General features: G+C 52.8%; 10 protein-coding genes and 2 non-coding genes across 12 annotated transcripts; 6 read left to right on the top strand and 6 right to left on the bottom strand.

Moving 5' to 3' along the window:
• Positions 1 to 163: 163 nt before the first annotated feature.
• On the top strand, positions 164 to 1,846 carry Aspvir_005424 (putative prenylcysteine lyase; the record flags this gene model as incomplete). Its single annotated transcript, XM_043268639.1, has 2 exons — positions 164 to 314; positions 369 to 1,846. The coding sequence occupies 2 exons, from the start codon at positions 164 to 166 to the stop codon at positions 1,844 to 1,846; spliced, it is 1,629 nt and encodes a 542-aa protein (XP_043124574.1).
• A 597-nt stretch (positions 1,847 to 2,443) lies between these two features.
• Positions 2,444 to 4,062, bottom strand: Aspvir_005423 (glycine hydroxymethyltransferase SHM2; the record flags this gene model as incomplete). Its single annotated transcript, XM_043268638.1, has 4 exons — positions 2,444 to 3,407; positions 3,459 to 3,823; positions 3,915 to 3,965; positions 4,027 to 4,062. The coding sequence occupies 4 exons, from the start codon at positions 4,060 to 4,062 to the stop codon at positions 2,444 to 2,446; spliced, it is 1,416 nt and encodes a 471-aa protein (XP_043124573.1).
• Positions 4,063 to 5,525: 1,463 nt separating this feature from the next.
• Aspvir_005422 (RNA polymerase II mediator complex middle subunit MED9) lies at positions 5,526 to 6,026 on the bottom strand (the record flags this gene model as incomplete). Its single annotated transcript, XM_043268637.1, has 1 exon — positions 5,526 to 6,026. One exon carries the CDS (start codon positions 6,024 to 6,026, stop codon positions 5,526 to 5,528), a length of 501 nt encoding a protein of 166 aa, XP_043124572.1.
• A 470-nt stretch (positions 6,027 to 6,496) lies between these two features.
• On the top strand, positions 6,497 to 8,233 carry Aspvir_005421 (2,3-bisphosphoglycerate-independent phosphoglycerate mutase; the record flags this gene model as incomplete). The annotated part of the gene is made up of 4 exons (XM_043268636.1): positions 6,497 to 6,527; positions 6,581 to 7,318; positions 7,377 to 7,959; positions 8,023 to 8,233. 4 exons carry the CDS (start codon positions 6,497 to 6,499, stop codon positions 8,231 to 8,233), a joined length of 1,563 nt encoding a protein of 520 aa, XP_043124571.1.
• Positions 8,234 to 8,549: 316 nt separating this feature from the next.
• Aspvir_005420 (CSN8/PSMD8/EIF3K family protein) lies at positions 8,550 to 9,558 on the bottom strand (the record flags this gene model as incomplete). Its single annotated transcript, XM_043268635.1, has 2 exons — positions 8,550 to 9,129; positions 9,389 to 9,558. 2 exons carry the CDS (start codon positions 9,556 to 9,558, stop codon positions 8,550 to 8,552), a joined length of 750 nt encoding a protein of 249 aa, XP_043124570.1.
• A 534-nt stretch (positions 9,559 to 10,092) lies between these two features.
• On the top strand, positions 10,093 to 12,872 carry Aspvir_005419 (uncharacterized protein; the record flags this gene model as incomplete). Its single annotated transcript, XM_043268634.1, has 8 exons — positions 10,093 to 10,366; positions 10,419 to 11,321; positions 11,368 to 11,458; positions 11,508 to 12,049; positions 12,097 to 12,185; positions 12,235 to 12,305; positions 12,353 to 12,445; positions 12,503 to 12,872. The coding sequence occupies 8 exons, from the start codon at positions 10,093 to 10,095 to the stop codon at positions 12,870 to 12,872; spliced, it is 2,433 nt and encodes an 810-aa protein (XP_043124569.1).
• Positions 12,873 to 14,018: 1,146 nt separating this feature from the next.
• On the top strand, positions 14,019 to 14,443 carry Aspvir_005418 (uncharacterized protein; the record flags this gene model as incomplete). Its single annotated transcript, XM_043268633.1, has 2 exons — positions 14,019 to 14,021; positions 14,099 to 14,443. 2 exons carry the CDS (start codon positions 14,019 to 14,021, stop codon positions 14,441 to 14,443), a joined length of 348 nt encoding a protein of 115 aa, XP_043124568.1.
• Positions 14,444 to 15,940: 1,497 nt separating this feature from the next.
• On the top strand, positions 15,941 to 17,086 carry Aspvir_005417 (glycoside hydrolase family 16 protein; the record flags this gene model as incomplete). Its single annotated transcript, XM_043268632.1, has 2 exons — positions 15,941 to 16,743; positions 16,795 to 17,086. 2 exons carry the CDS (start codon positions 15,941 to 15,943, stop codon positions 17,084 to 17,086), a joined length of 1,095 nt encoding a protein of 364 aa, XP_043124567.1.
• Positions 17,087 to 17,546: 460 nt separating this feature from the next.
• Positions 17,547 to 19,028, bottom strand: Aspvir_005416 (CAIB/BAIF family enzyme; the record flags this gene model as incomplete). The annotated part of the gene is made up of 1 exon (XM_043268631.1): positions 17,547 to 19,028. One exon carries the CDS (start codon positions 19,026 to 19,028, stop codon positions 17,547 to 17,549), a length of 1,482 nt encoding a protein of 493 aa, XP_043124566.1.
• Positions 19,029 to 19,426: 398 nt separating this feature from the next.
• Aspvir_005415 lies at positions 19,427 to 19,498 on the bottom strand. The gene has a single exon. It is a non-coding gene; the product is annotated as a tRNA-Arg (tRNA).
• Positions 19,499 to 20,594: 1,096 nt separating this feature from the next.
• Positions 20,595 to 22,250, top strand: Aspvir_005414 (carboxylesterase/lipase family protein; the record flags this gene model as incomplete). The annotated part of the gene is made up of 1 exon (XM_043268630.1): positions 20,595 to 22,250. One exon carries the CDS (start codon positions 20,595 to 20,597, stop codon positions 22,248 to 22,250), a length of 1,656 nt encoding a protein of 551 aa, XP_043124565.1.
• A 173-nt stretch (positions 22,251 to 22,423) lies between these two features.
• On the bottom strand, positions 22,424 to 22,495 carry Aspvir_005413. The gene has a single exon. It is a non-coding gene; the product is annotated as a tRNA-Arg (tRNA).
• Between the last annotated feature and the right edge of the window lie 106 nt (positions 22,496 to 22,601).

The raw sequence follows: 22,601 nt of genomic DNA, 5'->3' as shown, positions 1-22,601 counted from the left end.
CTTTTGTATATCTCATTCATTGTCTATTGATGGAAACTTGTGGTTCCGATTGAGACAGTAAATCAAGTTGTCTCGGCCGGAACTCCATCAGTGACGTACTAGTAATTTGGTTCCTAGTGCCCTTGAGCATCAACTATACCATTGAAAGACATCTAATGCACTTATGGATTCCTCCTCGCGGTCGATCCAACATGCACTCCTACGCTTATGTACTATCTCATTTGCAATAGTCCTTTGTTTTGCCTCGCTCATCAATGCCCAACACCAACCGCTAGAGTCACCTCACGACAGCCCTAAGCGGGTTGCAATAATCGGTGAGCAACTCGAAATCTCGATGGACATCACCAATGGAAACTAACGTCGATCAGGAGCCGGAGCTGCAGGCTCATCCACTGCGTACTCTTTGCGCAAGATTGCAGATTCTCTCCAGGTTCCAGTTGACATCACGGTCTATGAACGAAATTCATATATTGGCGGCCGTTCGACAACCGTCAACGCGCTCGATGATCCGAAGTACCCAGTAGAGCTGGGTGCCTCCATCTTCGTATCGGTCAACTATAACCTAGTGAACGCCTCCAAGGAATTGGGGCTTATTGTCAGAAGTGCCGACCACGCTCGCCCCAGAGAATCCGGCGATACGCTTGGCGTCTGGGATGGCGAGCAATTCGTGCTGGTGCTACAGGACACCTATAGTTGGTGGAACATTGCTAAACTGATTTGGCGCTATGGATTGTCACCCATTCGCACTCAGAACTTAATGAAAAGCACAGTCAACAAGTTTCTTCGACTTTATGACTCGCCTTACTTCCCATTCAGATCGCTTACCTCGGCTGCTGCCGCGGTTGACTTGCTGAATACCACGTCAGTCCCGGGAGACGCTCTTCTTCAGAACGGCGGTATATCCGCGGAGTTTTCGCGGGAGGTGATCCAGGCGAGCACGCGGGTCAACTACGGGCAGAATCTACCTCTGATACACGGTCTCGAGACGATGGTTTGCATGGCTACCGACGGAGCGGTTTCTGTTGAGGGCGGCAATTGGCAGATTTTCGATGGCATGCTGAGGTCCTCAGAGGCCGATGTCAGGGTCAATCACAGTGTGACATCCATTCAACGGAATACCGACGGCACATTGACCGTCGGGTTCAAGGCTACCGAAGTCGAAGAAAGCTCCGTGTTCGACGAGGTAGTTATCGCGGGCCCATTACAATATTCAGGCATCACTATCGAACCACCCCTCGAGCAGGTCCCCGATGAAATCCCCTACGTGAAGCTCCACGTGACCCTCTTCTCCTCACCACATCGCCTTTCTCCACAGTTTTTCAACCTCCCCTCTAACAGGCGCGCTCCTGGGACCGTTCTCACGACTCTTCCCCGCGGGGTGGATTTGGGCTCCAGCAAGGCCGGCGTCGGCCCAGCCGGTTTCTGGAGCATCAGCACCCTTCACACTGTGCAAGCTCCGCGTAGCGACGGTACCCACGAGAAACAGTACGTGTACAAGGTGTTCTCGCCCGAGCGTCTCACGGCGTCGTTCGTGGGAGCTATCCTGGGTCTCGAGCACAAAGGATACCCCGCCAATTCGACAATCGGAGACCTTGCAAAGGATAATGTAAGCTGGCACCATGAGAAAATCTGGAACCCGTACCCGTTCCTCTACCCGCGGGTTACCTTCGAGGACACCATGCTTGCGCCGAATCTCTGGTACACGGGCGGCATTGAGAGCTTCATCTCAACCATGGAAACCAGTGCCCTGATGGGTAAGAATGTTGCTTCGCTGATCTCGCAGTCATGGGGGGATAAGGGCAGCGATAGTCAGGAAACGACGCGACAGGAAAAGACTGAGCTCTGAGAAATTTGAATTTGTATTCTTTTAATTTCGCCTGTCACTGCAGGTATGAGATGTGCCTTGGATAATATATAAATGCGTGCCCATGATAGTGGAAATAAGCATAAACAACGATCCTTCGCCTGATAATATTACTGAAACATGATCATGTAGATTCGAATTCACTCGTCCCGTGTGGAAAACGGACGCTGAAGATGAGAAGTTGAGAGAAGCTCGGCAGCACTTGAAGTGGAGGAGATGAGGACGGTTGGATTACTACAATTAGATGGTTATGAAAGGGAAGATCTTGAAATCATTAATATTTTTTAGTTCATTCATAGACTACCTTAGTCAAGATGATCGATGGTAGCTAAAGCTCAGTTTAAGCCCAGACAGTGAACCTTTCGTCCTGTTGAAGAAATGTTGAATATTTGTTCATGCTCATGTATACCGTATCCCATGACCCGCGTAAGGTTGAAAAAGCAGACCTGTAAAAACCCCTGTAACGTACTCCCGGCGACCCATTTTTATACGCAATGATGTTGAACTCGTCAAAAGCCTGAAGAAAACCAGAAAAGCATATTTTGGTATCATGTGAGATTATTCGTTCTGCCCTGATGTTTAAACAGGCAGAGGGAAGGTGCTGGCCCACTCGGCGACCTCCTTGCGGAGAGCGAGGATCTCGGGAACAGAGCCGGAGGCAACCTTGGCCTTGAAATCCTTGAGCTTGTTGGCCTCCTTGGGCAGGTCAGCCTGGATGCTCTTGCAAAGGTTGATGACCTGGTCGATGTAGCGAGCGACGCGCTTGAAGTCCTCCTCGCCCATACCACGGCTGGTCATAGCGGGAGCACCGATACGGATACCGCAGGGAGTCAGAGCAGACTTGTCACCGGGAATGGAGTTCTTGTTGCAGGCAATGTTGATCTGCTCGAGGACAGCCTCGACACGAGCACCATCAAGACCCTTGAGGCGGAGGTCCAGCAGGACCATGTGGCTGTCGGTGCCGTCAGAGACGAGCTTGTGGCCGAGAGCCTTGAACTCGATTTCAAGAGCCTTGGCGTTCTTGATAACCTGCTCCTGGTACTGACGGAACTCAGGGGTGGCGGCCTGCTTGAGGGCAACAGCCAGAGCAGTGATGGTGTGGTTATGGGGACCACCCTGGTGACCAGGGAAGACGGAGAAGTTGATAGGACCCTCAAGATCATACATGATGTCCTTGCCGGTCTTGGGGTCAGTGCTGCGCACGCCCTTGCGGAAGAAGATCATGGCACCACGGGGACCACGGAGAGACTTGTGGGTGGTAGTGGTAACAACATCGGCGTACTCGAAGGGAGAAGGAATGACACCGGCGGCAATCAAACCGGAGATGTGAGCCATGTCGACGATCAGGTAAGCGCCAACCTTGTCGGCGATCTTGCGCATACGGGCGTAGTCAATGAGACGGCAGTAGGCAGAAGTACCAGCAACCAAGCACTTGGGACGGTAGAGCTCAGCGTTGGCCTCGAGAGTATCGTAGTCAATGATGCCGGTCTCAATGTTGACGCGGTAGGGGAATGTCTCAAAGTAGGTGGAAACAGCAGAGATCCTGAGCAAGTTAACATACGGTTCGTCAACAGAAGAAAACGAGGAGACCTACTTTTTGGCAGGAGTCTGGTAACCGTGACTCAGATGACCTCCGTGGGGAAGATCCAGACCCATGAGACGCTCATGGGGGCGCATGAGAGCCTGATAGACCTGCAGGTTGGCAGGGCTACCACTGAGGCACTGAACGTTGACACCCCACTTCGCGGGGTCGAGGTTGAAAGCCTTCAGGGCACGAGCCTGGCAGGTGAGCTCCATGGCATCAATGTGCTCGTTACCACCGTAGTAACGAGCACCGGGGTAACCCTCAGAGTACTTGTTGCACATGGGAGAGCCGAGAGCATCGAAAACGGCACGGGAAGTGACGTTCTCGGAGGCAATCAGGAGAATGGACTCGCGCTGACGCTTGATCTCTTTTTCCTGTTGGGAGAAGCGTGGATTAGCCAAAATAGCCCAGTATTATTCATCGTCAACCTCAATTGAAAGGAGGAAGAAATGCAGTAGAGCATACCATGATCTGAGCAATCTCAGGGTCGGAGTCGACCAGAGACTTCTCCATTTGCTACAACGAATGAGTCAGTATTGTGAGCTCGGAAGACAAAATCTCAAGGAGGAGGATTCACCTCGCGGTGAGCCTGCGACAAAGCGTAGGTGGCCATTGTGAGTGATGAAATTGTCCAAATGAAGGAAAAAGGCTGGACAGAGGGTAAAGTGAGTTGATAGGGATGAAGAGAGAAGGGAAGAGAGGAGGAAAAAAGGTTGGGAACGAAGGCGAAGAAAAGAGGACAGGAAAATCCGGTGATGGTGGGGGGAGTTGGTGGGCGGGATGGGTGCCTCAGGAGTCAAGAAGCCAATTAGCGGGGACTTGGTGCTGCTGTCAACGTTCGGGGCCCGAACGACATCGGAGCTTGATGAAGTCAACCGGAGAAAATTTGTTCTTCAAATTGGAAGTCATCAAATTTGCTCTATTCTTGACTAATTGCGATTAGACTAGTTCCTCCCTATTCCGAAGTCGACAAGAAACAGCACCCAGGCTTAGATAATCTCAATATGTCATTGAACTGGACGCTTGCCAAACATTTGCCTCTACGGATTGGAAAATAATCTTGAATCATATAAATCAATATCAATTGCGTCAATACTAGTAGCCCGACCATTACTTCCAAGAACCTAAAGAGGCCGGCGACTCAAGAAAAAGTTTTGAGATTTCAACCGTGGTTCCCTGGCGATCTGATCCGTAATGCTCCCTCCTTTTGAGGTCGTCATCTGCGCATTGATAGGACTCTTGACTCTCCAAAGTATGCTAGGTAATGGGTGATCCTGATCCAAGACGCACCAGCAATTGACGGCCGCCCAATATGGGCAGTAGGACCCATTCAGTGCTCGACGTAGATAGCAGTCTCAGCGACAGCGGCTTTGTCATTCAGGCCGGTATCGTCATTGCGAGGATTGCCTGTCGCCCTCCAGGTCGCGACACCCGAACCCAACCATCAGCATTTGCCGACGAGTTAAGGAATCTAGCCCCGGTCTGTCCTTAGGAGTATCAGCTACCTGGTCAGCAGTGTCACCAACGAGAGCCAAGGCAATATAGTAGCCATCTATGCTGTGCCAAGCCAGTGACGATCAGGCAGGTATCTGCGGGCTAGGGAGCATGCACCCGCTGTTCGGCCTGCAGGGTGTGAGCTGGGGACCGTGGTGGCCGAGTTCGAGTGCCAAATCCATAGTCCTAAACCGATCAATTGTCAAGGACCAATGCAAGATTTTTGACTTGCTGGTATACTAATATATTTTTTCCCCTCCTGAAGTGAGGTGATACCATCAGAGCCAGCCATCGAGAGGGAGTAGAAAGGACCGAAGAAACATGTCTGTAGCAACAGCTTTGAGCCAAGGTTGGCCCAGCAGCTGATGGCACGACACTATGGAGAGCTTGTATATTGTCTCAGTGGACTTCTGGCCAGAGTCAAGTCTTCATGTACTATCTGTCGCGCGGGCAAAAGGAGACCGACAGCCAATTGTACGTCAAAGTCTGCTCGAGGCAGCCAACTCAATGGGAATTACTCCATGCAAGGCGACAGGTTTATCGCTAAGATCCGTTTTCCTCTTCACGCTGTTGAACCGGCCATCAAGCCCCCGTGTCTGCCCTCTTCCCGAAAGCTGAAAGGACCGCGTTCAACCTGGCGATACGATTCTCGAGCTCCTCAATCTCCTTCTCCTGCTCAGCGACCGAGCGACCGATGTCAGGTAGGCTTTCAACAACCGCGTGTGCCTTTTGTATGCGAATCTTGATCGAGCTTGCCTCTGTCGGCAAATTTTTCGCACTCAATGGCGCAAGTCCACTCCCAGTTGCCGAAGTCTGTTGCTGAACACCTTGGCCCGGACCCGACGACCCTGATGGCGCTTGACCTGCTTCACCAGCGGTTCTTGGACCGCCCTCACCAGCTGTTTGCGCTGAAAGAAGACGCAGAAGAAGACCATGCAACGGAGGAATTATGTCAAATGTCTGCGGTGGAGGGAAAGAAACAGGTTGTGGTGCTGTGTTCGTGGGCTCCCCTACCATAGGGGTGTCGGGCGCAGATGACGGTTTTCGCAGCGGAGAGGCCGCGGTCGGTGACTTGGACGCCATTGCCGGCAAATCTCAGGCTAACGAATCTGGTATTGTACAACTTGGGGACGTTTCGGTTATCAATATGATAGTCACTGTGTCCAATGGGTAATATTAATGGAGTTATAGGGAAGAGTCGGAACGAGTCCAAGGCGGACGAGAACGCACGGGGAAAGACGATTAACTAAGGGAGAAGCGTGACGTCGGAGAAAGAGAAGGAAAAGACCAAAAGCGTCACCGGGAAGAAAGGCTGCCCCTCCCCCTCCATAGTAGTAATTATCATCCTGAAAGCGACAGCCATTGTTTTTCACCGGCCAGCCAATTCTTTTCTCTCTCTTTTTCTTTCTCTTTCTTCCATCCAGTCAATTCTCCTGACATCTAATTGTCGCTTCCTTTCTGTGAGTTACGTCGAATTATCCTCAATCATTTCACCCCATCAAAAATTGGTCGTTAAATTTGGACCATAAACTAACTCTCAGACTAGCTCCACAATGACCAAGGTTGACCAGAAAGTCGTTCTGAGTAAGCTATTTACGATAGTGTGCTACACCAAGTCGATCGCTAATGTTGAATAGTCGTCATCGACGGCTGGGGTATCCCAGGCCCCGACTCTCCCAAGGAGGGAGATGCGATCGCTGCCGCGGAGACACCCTACATGTCCGGCTTTGCCGAAGAGAACTCGAAGACCGCTCAAGGATATACCGAGCTGGATGCCTCATCGCTGGCCGTCGGTCTGCCAGAGGGTTTGATGGGCAACAGTGAGGTTGGCCATCTGAACATCGGTGCTGGCCGTGTCGTCTGGCAGGACAGCGTTCGCATTGATCAGACCCTCAAGAATGGTGAATTGAAAAAGGTCGACAACATTGTCAAGTCCTTCACTCGCGCCAAGGAGGGCAATGGTCGCCTGCACCTGCTGGGTCTGGTCTCCGATGGTGGTGTTCACTCCAACATCACTCACCTGGTTGGTCTGTTGAAGGTGGCCAAGGAGATGGAGATCCCTCAGGTCTTCATTCACTTCTTCGGTGACGGCCGTGATACCGACCCCAAGAGCGCTACCAAGTACATGCAGGACTTGCTCGATCACACCAAGGAGATTGGCATCGGTGAGATCGCCACGGTGGTTGGACGCTACTACGCTATGGACCGCGACAAGCGTTGGGACAGAGTCGAAGTTGGCATGAAGGGTATTGTCTGCGGCGAGGGCGAGGAGAGCTCTGATCCCGTGAAGACTATCAAGGAGCGCTATGAGAAGGGTGAGAACGATGAGTTCCTCAAGCCAATCATTGTTGGCGGCAAGGAAAGGCGCGTGCAGGGTATGTTTCTAAAGGAAATTGGACAACAGCCCGTTCGAAAACTGACTGTATCTTCCAGACGACGATACTCTCTTCTTCTTCAACTACCGTTCGGACCGTGTCCGTGAGATTACCCAGCTGCTGGGTGACTATGACCGCTCTCCCAAGCCCGACTTCCCTTACCCCAAGAACATCCACATCACCACCATGACCCAGTACAAGACCGACTACACCTTTCCCGTTGCCTTCCCCCCTCAGCACATGGGCAATGTCCTGGCCGAGTGGCTCAGCAAGAAAGACATCCAGCAGTGCCACGTCGCTGAGACCGAAAAGTACGCGCACGTTACTTTCTTCTTCAACGGAGGCATCGAGAAGCAGTTCCCTGGTGAGGTGCGCGATATGATCCCCTCGCCCAAGGTTCCTACCTACGACCATGAGCCCGAGATGAGCGCCGAAGCCGTCGGCAAGAAGATGGCCGAGCGCATTGGCGAGGGAAAATTCGAGTTCATCATGAACAACTTCGCTCCTCCCGACATGGTCGGTCACACCGGTGTGTACGAGGCCGCCATCAAGGGTGTCGCTGCCACCGACAAGGCCATTGGTGAAATCTACGAGGCTTGCAAGAAGCACGGATACGTTCTGTTCATCACCGCCGATCACGGGTAGGTTGCTCTCGTTTCCACCTTTGGCTTTCTCTTCCAGGCTAACATACATCTGTTTCCCAGTAACGCCGAGGAGATGCTCAACGAGAAGGGCACTCCCAAGACCTCTCACACGACCAACAAGGTTCCCTTCGTCCTTGCTAACGCCCCCGAGGGCTGGAGCCTCAAGAAGGAGGAGGGCGTCCTCGGAGACGTTGCACCCACCGTCCTCGCCGCCCTGGGCATCGAACAGCCCGAGGAGATGTCGGGTAAAAGTCTTCTGGTCAAGGCCTAGATCATTTATATATAGAATCTTTTCCTTTTTGTTCTAGAAAAAGGCTATTTCCAGCTGGTTATGGATCTATGAATCAAGATACTTTGTTTCTTTTTACACACAGAGACCGAATCTCAGAACGCCAAATGCGCCGGGTCCCAAGACATTTTTCCGGAACCTCCCATGCTGGTTCTACCTTCATCATCATTGGGTTGTCTTAGCACAAGTAGAAGAGATCCATGCAACAACCAGATCTCTAGAAATAGGATGAGAGGGGGAAAAAAAGGTAACAGAAGAATTAAGGAAGATCCCCATTTTAAACCCATGAAAACCCACTTTACGCGGCCTGCTCAAAACCCCGTCTGATCACGCGGCCGAACATGTCCACACCCACGCGCTCGCTCTTGACCTCGCTGCGCGCCTCGTTCTCCTTGTTCGTGGGCACCTTGACCACGGTGCCGTTGGGGCCAGCCTTGTCCACCTCCCAGCTGCAGACCTCGGTGACGAACTTCTCGAGCGCCTCGCGGCTGCGCAGGTCAAGCCAATGCTCCAGCACCTCGGCGTTGATCACCCGGAAGGCCTTGCCAACCTCGATGGCGATGCGGATGCGCACGAGCTCCTCGAAGCCGGCGACGTCGGCGACCAGGTCCGCGTACAGGTCATCGGAGTTCAGGGTCGACCAGAACTGGGCGTACTGGGCGGACTCGAGGAGGGTGGACAGGCGGGCGAGCTTCTGGACGGATTCGACGAAATCGGAGGTCTGGGAGGCGTCGCTGTTGGCGGCGGGGAAGGGCTGGGTGTGGGCGGGCAGGAGGGCAAGGCAGAGGGAGAAGGCGGGCGAGGGGAAGACGGTGAGGGCCTTGGCGAGGATGTTGGTGACGGTTTCGGGCTGGAGGAGGTGAGGGTTGAATTGGTAGCTGTTTGGAGGGACCTTTTGTCAGTAACGGAAGTATATGACCAAGTCGGGCAATAAAGCTAGCTGATGAGACAGTTTTTGTTCTCAGAACATGTTGCTTTTTCTCGACATTCATCCCAGGGGGATGTCAGGTAATAGGAAACGTGATTATGAAGAAAAACAAGGTTGTTCATCATGTTCGTCCCATGCGATCTGAACACCCCCGCGACGAGGAATCCAGGCAAGCGCGGTGTTGGAGAGCAACAGGCGAAATAACTCACAGCTTCAGCAGAGCAATATTGGCATAGCAGTCGAATGTGCGCTCTTCGCATTGCTGGACAACATAGTCTTGGAATACTGTGGTGGTCTCGGGGTTGTATCTGTCCAGGCCGTTGAGGATGGCGTCGATATGCGCCGGCCGCGTCTCACACTTGTCAAAAGTGACACCCATTTTGTTGAGTCGGTCGTGGGAGGGTATGGAGAGGAGGAGTTGAGGAGGTTCAGCTGGCACAGACGGCGGCAATGAAGGCGGGTTTATCGTGATCGCTATAGCGGGATGTTCTTTTTTTGGTGGGTTTTTTGGGATGTCTGTTCTGCTGTGCGGCGGTCGATCGGAGGAACTATCCATGAACGTATAGTTTCTCCGCTACCCCGTTCGGTACAACAACCAACTTATGCATCAGGTTGTCGACTTTGGGATATGGTCTGGTTGATCATGTCTTACCCCGCAGGTTGATGATGAACCCGAAGCTTGCTTCACCGTTTGATGCGTCGTTATTCCCGGTCACCCCTCTCTTGTTCAGAATGATATGCGTCCAGGTCACATTCCTGTTTCGCCGGAGGATATGCGGCGGGCAGGGCTATATATGGATGCTCTGCCTTTGGATTCTTGAATGTTGTTAGATTGATTTTTTTGTCCAGTGTCAAGGGAATCCTTCTAGAATAGATCTACGACGCATTACAATTGCAAAATCTGTCTCAAATCATGCGACTTCTTCTTAGTCAAACGTTTCACTGGCTTTTGGCTTTAGCAGCGACGACTTCTGCGTCGTCCCCTGTCGATTACACACAGTATGTAAATGCTCTGATGGGGTCAGAAGGCCCGTTTCCCGGCAAAGGCTACGGAGGAGGCGACATATTCGTCGGAGGCGCGCGACCCTTTGGAATGGTCAAGATGGGAATAGACACGACGGCCGCAAACTGGAGCATTGCGGTGCTGAACGGTGGCTGGACGCCTGATGGCAATGTGACGGCGATCAGTATGTGATTTGCTCGAAAATCCGGTGGTCATTCTTCACTGACGTGTCCCAGGCATGATGCATGAAAGCGGGACAGGAGGTGCTCCGAAATATGGGCTCATTCCGCAGATGCCTCTGACAAGTGTGTCGCCTCCTGTTAATATCCTGGATAACCTCACGTACAGTCAGCCCAGAGTCGGTCAGGATACGGCCGGTGTAGGCTATTTCAAGACCCAGCTGCAGAACGGTGTCCAGGTAGAGCTTTCTGCTTCCAGTCACGCCGGTATTGTTCACTACTCGTTTCCTCAGGGCGAGAAGCATGTGCTCGTGGATGTATCTCACTATCTGCCCGGTGATCCTGGAGACGCGAATGGCCAATACTATGTTGGCGGAGAGATCAAAATTGAAGAGCACGGTAGGGCTTACAGCGGATATGGGACGTACGTCGGCGGATGGAACAATGGAGCTCCCTTCACGGTCTATTTCTATGGAGAATTCTCCGACAATTCTACAATGGCTCGGACCTTCACTGGAGCAAATACAGATCCCATACCACGCTACCAGACTCTCGCTGGCGCTATAGGAGAACCAATATACGGTAACGTAACGGATGAGGCAACATCGGGGCCTATGAATGATCGTGTTGGCGCTCTTTTCAGCTGGGACCAAAAGGCAAATCCACAGATCGTCTCGCGGATTGGTATCTCGTTGATATCGTCCGATAGGGCTCGGTCGTATATCAGATCCGAGATCCCCTCGTGGAGACTCAATGACACCGTCAAAGCCGCCGTTGATCAATGGAATCAGGAGGTCCTCGGCAAGATCCAGGTGCCACTTGACAGTACTGCAAACATGACCCATGTGCGGCTGCTCTACAGCTCCCTGTATTTCGTGCATCTGATGCCCTCTAACCGGACAGGGGAGAATCCGCTCTGGCAGTCGGAGGAGCCCTTATGGGATGACTTTTATACTCTCTGTCAGTATCCATGAAGGCTCTCTGATTATGTACTGACTTGTTCCAGGGGACATCTTCCGCTGCACAGTGAGCTTCTATCATATCTTCCAGCCTACCTACTACGAATCCATGATCCGTGGTCTCATTGACATATGGAGGTAAGGCCACCTTGAAGAGACCGCATTTCTGAGTTAACCAAGGTAATAGGCATCAAGGCTTCCTACCCGACGGGCGCTCAGGCAACTATAACGGACTGGTGCAAGGCGGTTCCAACGCCGACAATGTCCTTGCCGATGCATACGTCAAAGGATTGCGTGGCGCAATCAATTGGACAGACGGGTACGCAGCGATGAAGACGGACGCTGAAGTCATCCCGTACAATACCTTTGATGCTACGGATCTATCTGCGAGCACCAAGGAAGGCCGAGGAGCGTTGGGAGACTGGCTTGAACTGGGCTATGTCTCTCAGGATCGAAACACACGCTCCATCTCGCGGACTGTCGAGTACAGTCTCAATGACTTTGCCTTGAGCCAGGTAGCCAGCGGGGAGATGCCCGGTGATCGCGAAACGTATCTGAACAGGTCAGCGGGATGGCAAAAGTTATGGAATCCAGAAGTGGAGAGCTTGAACTTCACTGGGTTTCTAGCCCCAAAGTTTTCGAACAGCACGTTCAACAATAGCGGATACGACCCGCTGTACTGTTACGAGTGCGAATGGCATGCGTATACTTATGAAGGCGTACCATGGGGTGAGTGGAGTATCCCGTCCTGAGGTCTGTCCTGACCATAGCTTCAGAGTACTCCTTCGTGATCCCGCATGACATGGAGGGTTTGATCGACTTTATGGGCGGGCCAGACACTTTTGAGGCCCGGCTAGACACCATGGTAGGCACGGTTGAGTAGATTGCTTGAGGATTGTGCTGATGTTGCGTAGTTCAAGCCCAATCTGTCAGTTCAGAGTCTTGGTGCAAACGGCGCGGGCATAACGACTCTGATGAATATTGGGTGCGTGCTACCATTGATCAACCGTACAAATAGCTGACGTCAAGCAGAAATGAGCCCGATTTTGCAACACCGTACCTCTACAACTATATCAACAAACAAGCGAAGAGCGTTCAGATGTCCCGTAGCCTGGGACTGCAGTAGTAAGGGAATCGTATTTTTCAATCTACTCGACGGCAGCTGACCATATTGCCTTGCAGCTTCAAGGACGCTCCCTACGGAGTGCCGGGAAACAGCGACGCAGGCGCCATGAACTCCTGGCTCCTGTGGCAGATGCTTGGCATCTACCCCGTGGTCACCCAACCGGTCTACCTGATCTCGTCGCCCTGGTTCCCTGATCTGAACATGACGGTCAACGGGAACCAGACTTTGAGGATTACTGCGACGGGATTAGACCAGGGCTATTATGTGCAAAGCGTCAAGATCAATGGCAAAGAGTGGACAAAGAACTGGTTCGAGCACGACGATCTCATGGAACAGGGCGGGACTATTGAGTTTGAATTAGGTGCTGAGATGAAGAACTGGGAGACGGGTAGCGTGCCACCGTCGCCTGGACATGTCCAGCTGTAAGCTGACATGCAAACGCGTGTACGAGTTGTCTTCTTAGGGCTGGCTCACATGACCTCGCCTGACTTTCATAGGAGCCAGAAGGACCCACGGCCTTCAAAAATGTCACTCTTTACATGCCATTAGCTACCACGTATAGGGGTTAAATGTAGAGCGTTAAATCTGCTGTATTGCCCATTTTAATGCAGAAGACGGTGAGATGAACGGAGAATCAGTATCAGCGAAGCCTTTCTTACAGGGTTTCGTATGTTAGCATATAGATGTGGTCACAATTGTCCAATCATGGCCGTGTACCTCCATAGTCTGCAGCAGCAGAGTGGTTATCTGCTTGATTATAGAATGAAAGTAAAGACAGCATCAGTTGAATTAGTCGCTGGCTTTGGTTGTATTGTATTGTGAGATGGATTGCGTCACTGGCGTTGTGGATGGTTTTAGTGTCCGATTGACTCCGATCCTTCGAGGGGAGTCATCACATGCGATCGAGAGTCGAGACTCGTCTCGGCATTGGAGAGGGGCAATCCAAGAGCTTGCAGGTACATGATCAAGGCGTAAGGCTCACGGCAATAGTTCAATGCAATGCACAACATATCATTTGACGATATCCCTTTCGAATGCGAGTAATAGCAGAATCGACAGGACAGCCCCTCTTCATGTGAGGGACAGAGAGACAGAGAGACAGAGAGACAGTCTTCAGCGCCAATTCCAAGCCAAATCGCTCAATGCGCACGCTCATTGGTAGCCGGAGTCGGAGATTTCCCAGTTTCAAGATTTGGTGCGGACTAAAAGGTACATGGAAGATGGTGATCGCTTCTTTTTCCCGCGGGTCGAGGAAGACGTGCGGTTGACGTCAGCGCGGAACAGTCGGCTATTTAGAACGATGGAGGGACAAAGAGGAGGGATTTATCATCCATCCCATCTCGTCTTATATCTATTCTGTGGCCGTTCGACTCTCCCTCTCCTCGAGGTGCCTGTCTCTCGTTTCTTTTTGAGTTGAGAGCCAATCTCAGCTCACTCGCTGCAAGATCCTCCCTCGGCCTCGGCATCTATACAGAGCCATCCCCACGCTTATAGAGGGAAACCATCAAGTGGATCGCTCAATCTCGGCTCCCGTACCTGATATCTGATATTAAATATCAAACACATCCCAACATGGTAAGTTGTTTGCCCCTCATCTTTGGATCACTCCGCAACGGCCCGAGTCACGGTACCATGGATCTGACCTCACATAGGCACCTGTTCTGTCCAACATCCTCCAGGCCCGGCAGTCCTCGTCCTCATCCGACAGTTGCAATTGCCCCAGTAGTATCTCAGGCGGTGGCATTGCGGGGATTGTCATCGGCACCATTGCCGGCACGCTGCTGCTTATCTGGCTCTTCCGGGTCTGCTCATTGCCGGGAGCTTTGGGAGGTGGAGAACCCGATCATGGATACAGCGGGGGAGGAGGGACGGAGGTCCGGTCGACGCATCGTCGAAGACGGAGGAGTCCGTCTTATGTGGAATATGTCGAGAAGCCGAGCCGTTCGCGGAGACGTCGGGAGGATATCCGGCGGCCGGCCAAGGTCTATCTGAATTAGGAGTCTAACAGGTGATTTGGCGTCTGTTTCCGGCGGCGATCTGGTATGATTGTATGTGTAATGATAATGAGGAATGATCGAGGTCATGAGATGTCATGAGATGGATATGGATATGATATGATATGAATTAGTGGGATTGGAGTTGGGGATTGATATTAATGAACTTGATGTGTTGTAGTACAGGTGTCTATGGTGCACTTGTTGTCATACTGTGTAAAATGCAATATATTAATGTCGTTTGTTTGATATATATTGGTCCATGGTTCGTTACTGCATTCAATCAAGGCATTGGTGGGCCATGGCCATTAAGACGAGCACTCCTATTAGATATGGAGCATGAGATCTATGCCTGCACATCTCCTGAACTATTGACAGGATGGATCCCCTTCTAAATATATCCCTTGAATTTGTGATAGCCACCATCGCCACGTTACACAATTACATGTAAAAACTATCGAAATTTAGGTAGGATTTTAGGAGTATGACTCGAGTGTGGAACCATAGACAGACTCAACTAGCACCATCCAATAGACCACGGAAAGGGGATCAATTTATCCTCGACAGAAATCTCCAGGCATCATCACTCTGGGCAGGTACCTGTGCTTTTGAAGGATTATTAAAGTGTTAGTGTGTTATTCATACACCTACAAGGCACAAACACGACCTTACTTGGGTAAATAACAAACACCCTGCTGATTATTGAACAGAGCCATCACTTTTCACCTGCTTGGCAGGGTTCTTATCTCCAGCAGTAGCATTATCAGCCAATCATGACTCCGGAGCTGAGAGACAACCCCAATGCGTATTAGACCATGCCGCATCCGGCAAGGCTCAGGAACAATCTGCCGATAACGAGAAAGCTACTTACCGAGACAGGCTAGCTGCGTGGGGTGGCTTGCCCCGAAGCGGACTAGATCGCCATTCGGCCCCACTGTCCAAGAGCAGCTGTTTGGTCAGTTGGGGTCATGTTTTACCCCTGAAACCAGCTTAAGCACTCGTTATTTACCTCATAGCGCTACACTACACGGCTACAGGCTAGTACACTGCCGGCTGCTGGCTGGCTGCAGTCTGCAGAAATGATAGTAGTAGTAGTGCAGAAGAAAAGTGGCTGATGCTAATAAAATTAGTCCATCCGTTCTTAATATACCAGTCGTCGTCTTCCAAGGTCATGCCCGTCTCCGGTCTTTCTCTCCTCTGTTCGTCTCAGTTTCCCCTCCGGATCCTGTCATTCTCTTCCTTTTCGCTCTACCCCCGTATAGTATTCTTCTACTTGCGGGTGGGCTGAAGACTCCTCGTGCGACTTGATCGCACGTCCATTCCTTCATCCGGATTCTGTCGCTCTTTACTGCCCTCGCCCATCCACATAAATCCCCCCAAATCTCGTCGAGCTTCACTTCGAGCCTGTTCTGGCTGCCTTTCACTTTGCATAGGATCTACATACTTTGACCACTATCTACCGACCGATCTACAGAGAGATCCTCTCTTAAGGACCCCATCATGTCGTCGTTCCTTTACCTCGTGGCCCTCTTGGTGGCCAGCATCTGTTCGGTGACCGCCCAGACATGGACATCGTGCAACCCTCTCAAGAAGACCTGTCCGGCTGATCAAGCCCTGGGTATAAATACTACCTTCACTTTCAATCAGACTGTCGACCATACCATCTGGAACGTCACCAACGGAGCCTTGTCGCACACCAGCGAGGGAACCCACTTTACCATCACAGGAGAGAACCAATCGCCCACGATGCAGTCGAATTTCTACATCTTCTTCGGTATTGTCGAGTCCCACATCAAGATGGCCAAGGGCGCCGGCATCATCAGCAGTATCGTGCTGCAGTCGAACGACCTGGACGAGATTGACTGGGAATGGGTGGGTTACAACACCAGCGAGGTCCAGTCCAACTATTTCGGCAAGGGTAACAATGAGACATTCGACCGCGGCGGGTATCACTATGTCCCCAATGCCGACACGGAATTCCACAACTACACCACTCACTGGACCCAGGAGAAGCTGGAGTGGTGGATTGACGGCAATCTCGTCCGGACCTTGACATACGAAGACTCCCAGGGGAACGGCACGTATTACCCGCAGACTCCTTGCAACATCCGTTATGGCATTTGGCCTGCCGGTATCGAGTCGAATGCGAAGGGCACAATCGAATGGGCCGGTGGTCTGGTGGACTACTCGAAAGCTCCTTTTACCATGGTCCTCCAGAGCGTCCGTGTGCATGATTTCCACACCGGCAAGGAGTACAGCTACACCGATCACTCTGGAGCCTGGCAGAGCATCGATGTCATCTCGTAAGTCTGCCGCTGTTCTTGGCAAAATACATACTAATCCGATACCGACAGGGGTAACTCCACCGTCGCCAATGCCATCCTCAACCCACCAAAATCCTTGTCCCAGAAGTGGGCCGAACTCCCGACCGGAGCCAAGACCGGTGTATACATCGGGGCCGGGTGCGTTGGAGCTGCTATGCTCGCCGGATTCATCTTCTTCTTCATCGCGCAGCGCAAGAAGGGCCGTCTCGAACATGCGCTCGAGGATGCCAAGTGGGCCAATGAACGCACCGAAATGAGCACTTTCCAGAACGATTGGAAGCAGAGCGAATGGAAACACAAGGGATACCAGCCGGTCAACTAGCCCTTGCCGTTGCAACTTGTCTCGTTTCTTCCGCTCAGCAAGGGATGTCCCCACCTTGATGCTCTTTTTACCGTCGGTGTTTCAGAGACCTACGTTTATCCCCGTGCTGCTTGCTGGTCAGACCGCACGGTGGTATCCATGGACTCGGGGTTGGGCGTCTGTTTGGTCGACTAGGTCTTTCACCTACTCATTTCCTGATCTCCTCATGGCCATATCTCGTGTCAGATCCGCTGTCTCCTCTTGTCTTTGATCGTCTCGGCTTTGTTCCTGCTTTGTATTCGTATATACCAATGCGCATGTATTTGAATTTATTGCCTTACCTCAATCTAGCATTTATCGACTGTCTCATCGTGCAGATCTGCTCATAGACTTTAGCAACCAAGCAACAGCATGAATATCAGGATAGTCATGATGATTCAGGTCTAGAGCGGGGTATATGATAGCCACTGGTAGATGCAACCTACAACCACCTCTTCTCATCCGACCCCAAAGGCTTCGGCATAACATCCCACCCCACCTCGACCCCCTCCACCGCAGCAGAATGCTTCACAAACGTCATCTCCCCGAACCCCGTCTGCCTCGTCTCGAGGTACTCTCCTGGCACATCCGCCAGACACGTATAATCCCGCCCCTCGAACCCCGTCCTCCCCTCATACTGCCCCAGCGACCGCAGATACTTCATCACCCCCGCCAGCGACACATCCACCGCCCACGACCCCCCCTCGACAGCCTGCCGATACACCGCCGCCTCAACCCCCGCCGCGAGGAAATACCCCGCCGCATGATCCAGCACCTGGCACGGCGCCGCGCGCCCCGCCTCCCCAGCGCCGTAGTGCTCCGCCTCGGACACATTCATGCCCGAACACGTCTGCACCAGCGAGTCGAAGCCGCGGCGCGCCCGCCACGGACCGTCGGGACCATACGCTGATAGATTCGCGCAGATGATCCCCCTGCCGGCCTGCTCCGCGGCCCGCGCCGCCAACGCCTGCTCTGAGAACCCCCGCGCCGCGAGAGCTCCCGGCCGGTACCCCTGTACGAAGACGTGGGCGTCGTCAAGCAGCTGCCAGAGCTCTGCGGACCCTTGAGGCGCGGAGAGATCGATCTGGATGGTGCGCTTGCCGCGGCCGAATTCCCGGTCGATGGGGGGCAGGTCTGGGAGGTTGGGGCTGGTCACCCAGAGGACGTCTGCGCCGTGGGCGGCGAGCGTCTTGCCGGAGAGTGGGGTTGCGATGACGCGGGAGAGCTCGAGCACGCGTAGTCCGCGGAGGCACTTGTCTGTGGGTGCGCTGCGCATGGACGGTGGTAGGCCCTGCGGTGCATCGCCGATCCGGCGGAGGAGGATGGGGAGGTTGGCGACGGCACGGGCTTGCGGGGTAACGTCCCACTGGGCGTAGGATCTCAGGGCTGAGATGACGCAGCCGGCGTCGAAGGCGGCGGTTTCGAGGTCGACAGAGCGCCAGGGGGCGATGGCGGCGCTGACGGTGGGGCGGTCGGCGGCTGGTGAGCAGCCCAGAAGGGACTTTGCGCCGTTGCTGTGGTTGGGGAAGCCGTCGTGGACGCGGACGTGGCCGTCGGAGGTCCGGTGGAGGCCGCTGAGGGGGCCCCAGAGGTTTTGGGCGGGTTGGCCGGCGAGAGTGTACAGTCTCTCGGACTTGAATTCGATGATGGCGTGCTGGCGGCGCACGGTCACCGCGGGGACTGGGGAGGCAGTGCGGAGGGTGTATATCTGCGCCGCGAGGAGGGCCGAGAGCCCTATGGATGCTTGCGCGAGGTCGGCTATCTTGAAGGACGAGGGGAGGCCCGGTCCGCTACCTTTTAGGTCGAGAGCCTCCAGCGACTCGGCGGGGAGCCCGAGGTGCTTCCAGATATACTCCACGCTGTCTTTTGCTGTGAAGGATGTCCTGTCTGGGACGGGCTGTCTTTCGGACTGTGCCTGAGCCATGTTGTATGCAGGTGTATGTAGGCTTTGTAGGCTTCTATATCGATGTCTGAATCTTGACGCTGCTGTTGACAATCGTCGCTGCGAGAGAACCAAGGTCCTCATGTCCGCATGTCACCTTACTGCAATGCAACCCTTTAATCCAGTCGGTCCTAGTAGCTGTTAATATATACCCAGTCAGCCAGTCTTGAGATGCCACCGACTCAACCGGATAAGATGCCGAATACGAACCCGCTCGGCAGTCGGAACAGAAGATATTCAGCATCATCTGCCTGGAAATCGAGTCCAATGCGAGGACATTCTACAGCATACTGATAAAAAGCTCGCTCATGGGCAAAAAAACATTCACTATGTAGTGGATAGCAGCAGGACGGGTGAGGGAGCAAAAAACAAAAGGGATGCGATCCCGGTGCGACTCGAACGCACAACCTTTAGTACCGGAAACTAATGCGCTACCATTGCGCCACGAGACCATATTCTATGTCATTAGTAGGAAAATTATCTTTCATGCAACTCGGTTATAGAATTGTGTCCATCTCAGGAAATTCAGTCTACTCGTCTAAGTCGATCTGGTATTTTGGCATCCTCGGAACATGCTCTCAACAAACACTTCAATTCCCGAGTGCTACGCACCTTGTTAGGACCCTCAGGAGCTCTTTATGCTTATACTGATGTCTGCAAGAAGTCATTGATGCAAACACATGTGATTGACACATTGCTGCGCCTTGGTCTACTCCAGCCAACCATGTTCAACTTTCGCTTCAATAATCATAGTCTAACTGACCACTAGTTGACCAATATGCAATTTTTGGAATGCAGCATGATAAAACCTTGACAAATGGTCGGCAAACAGAATACTCGCTCGAGGTTACTAGATGGAGGTTTGTCGCACGAAATTCCCTGATTCAGTGATGTTCACCGAGATTAGTTTCGTTCACCCCGGAGTTACATACTAGTCGGGTATATCGTGCGACTGCTGATGATGATTGCGAGTCTCGCTATCCGGGTAGACTGTTGTTGTCCCGTCCTCCTGCTACATCCGACGGAAACGCGTGCTTGAATGGCTCTCTGGTGTCGTCACTCGTGTTCCTGAAACCGGCATGAAGTCTGCATTGCCTGGTGCTCTGCGGAGTAGGTGCCTGACCTGCTGTACTATGGCCTGGGGGTACTATGACATTACGATTCATGATTAGTCCCTAGCCGAGAAGACTTTTGATCGACAGGATGACGATTGGAGATTACGTAGTCGAACATCACTTTGTCTCTCCCCAGCCGAAAAACTGATCTATCTGATGCCGCTATCCATGCAGGCTGCAGCCGTTCAAGGGGTTCTCTCCATGATCAATTACATGTGGAGTCTCGGGCGAAGATGCCTTTCTTCACGCATCCATCATGCAATCTAGGTCCACTGCTCATTGGATTCTTCCGAGCGGAGTCTTCAGATGTGGTATATTAAGCTAACAGCAGGTGTATTTATATCGAAGAAGTTCCCCATCAGAACTTCTCTCTCTTGCATTGTCTTCACCATCTCTCCTACTCTTGAGCCGCATTTGTTCTTCTAAGGATACAATGCCCCCGTTCGCGTTCAGGGGCCTCGCCTCGATGGCCTTGGGCGCTGCAGTCGCCCAAGCCCAGCTCTGGGACCAAGTCATTCAGACCAACTATGGCCCCGTTCAAGGCTTCAAGTACTTCAACGAGTCTACGCTTGAGAAATTCTTTGGCATCTCCGAGTCCAACGTGACGGCTTTCTTAGGCATCCCATTTGCAGCGGATACCGGTTATCAAAACCGCTGGAAGCCGCCCCAGCCTCGCGAACCGTGGAATGAAACCTTGAAGGCCACCGAGTTCGGCCCTCGGTGTCCCACCGACGAGTCCAGCTACATCAGCGAGGATTGCCTGAGTCTGAATCTATGGACCAATGCCGGCTCCGCGGATGCGAAGCTGCCCGTCATGGTCTGGAACCAGGGCTCGGATGAGACCAGCGATAATACCTGGTGGTATGGCGGCGGGATGGCCTTGAAGGATGTCATCCTCATTACCTTCAACCGCAGAGATGATGTGTTCGGATACCTGGCGCATCCAGATCTGAATGCAGAGGGTCTGGCAGCCACTGGTCACGAAACGTCGGGAAACTATGGAGTGCTTGATCAACTTGAGGTGCTGAAATGGGTGAAGAAGAACATCGCCAACTTCGGTGGTGACCCTGACCGGGTGGTAGTGGCCGGCCAGTCCTTTGGCTCTTCCCAGGTCTACCATGCTGTGAACAGCCCACTGTTCAAAGGCTACTTCCATGGTGGCATCTCTCAGTCTGGCATCCGCTACCCATATGACCCACTGCTGGCTGGTCTCGCCACTTCCTATGTCAACATGTCCACGGCTCTCATCCACGGTGCCGACTACATCGCCGCCCATAATGTCTCCAGCATTGCCGAATTGCGCACATTGTCTATGGAGGAGGTGCTGGTCGGCTCGCAGGACCGTGTCAACGGCACTTGGATGTCGTGGGTCACTGCTCTGTCTGCTGGCTATCCCCTGATCTTCAAGCCGGTCCTCGACAACTATGTTCTCCCCTCCAAGTACATCGAGACGCTCCGCAACGGCCCCGCCAACGATGTCCCCGTCATCACAGGCAACACAAAGGACGAGTCTGGCGCCTCCCCGTCCACCGACTACACCGTGGAGCAATACGAGAACTACACCTCGCACAAATACGGCGACCTCTACAACCGCTACATCAAGCTGTACCCGGACAACGGCAACCAAACCACCGCTGACCAAGCCTGGAACGCCGCGGCCCGCGACGCCGGACTGGTCGGTTCGTGGGCCTACGCCACCGAGTGGTACAAGGCTGCGTCCGCCCCCTTCTACACCTACTACTGGACTCACGCCCCGCCCGGCCAGAACCAAGGCGCCTTCCACCAGTCGGAGATCATGTATGCCCTGAACGCTCTATACGCCAATGCCGACCAGTATCCTTTCACCGAAGCGGACTACGAGATCCAGGAGAAGATGTCCGCCTACTGGGCCAATTTTGCAAAGACGCTGAATCCGAATAAGGGCGGCTCTTACACCGGCAAAGGGGCGTTGCCGCGCTGGAGCCCTAACAGCCCCAATGGCACCCAGGTGGTCATGGAACTAGGCAATGCATTCACCAAAGTGCCCATTGCCAAGAGGGAGCAGGTTGAGTTTCTGATGGAGTGGTACCACCAACAGATCCCATATTAGGTGCTAGGAGCAAGTGTCATGTTTTCAGGAATGGAAGCGTTAGATGTGCAGCAGATGTAGTGTATAGCCTAAGATAGAAAAATTGAATGGCCTACAACCATCCACTAGCATCTCTGGTAGAATGACTCCAAGTTAAAATGGAAGTTGCAGATAAAAAAGGAAGCAAAAAGAAACGATCCCGGTGCGATTCGAACGCACAGCCTTTAGTACCGGAAACTAACGCGCTACCATTGCGCCACGAGACCGGGTTGATGGCTTTGGGCAGATTTTATGCTACATATTCTAGTACATAGGATAATGCAACTATGGAGTCCCAACTCCCTAGGTCACCCTGGTCCTTAGGCACCAGTT

Source organism: Aspergillus viridinutans, assembly GCF_018404265.1.
Source record: "Aspergillus viridinutans IFM 47045 DNA, scaffold_3, whole genome shotgun sequence".
Lineage (NCBI taxonomy): Eukaryota > Fungi > Ascomycota > Eurotiomycetes > Eurotiales > Aspergillaceae > Aspergillus > Aspergillus viridinutans.
The sequence above is the reverse complement of the archived record's forward strand: the minus strand, read 5'-3'. Positions and strand labels throughout refer to the sequence as shown.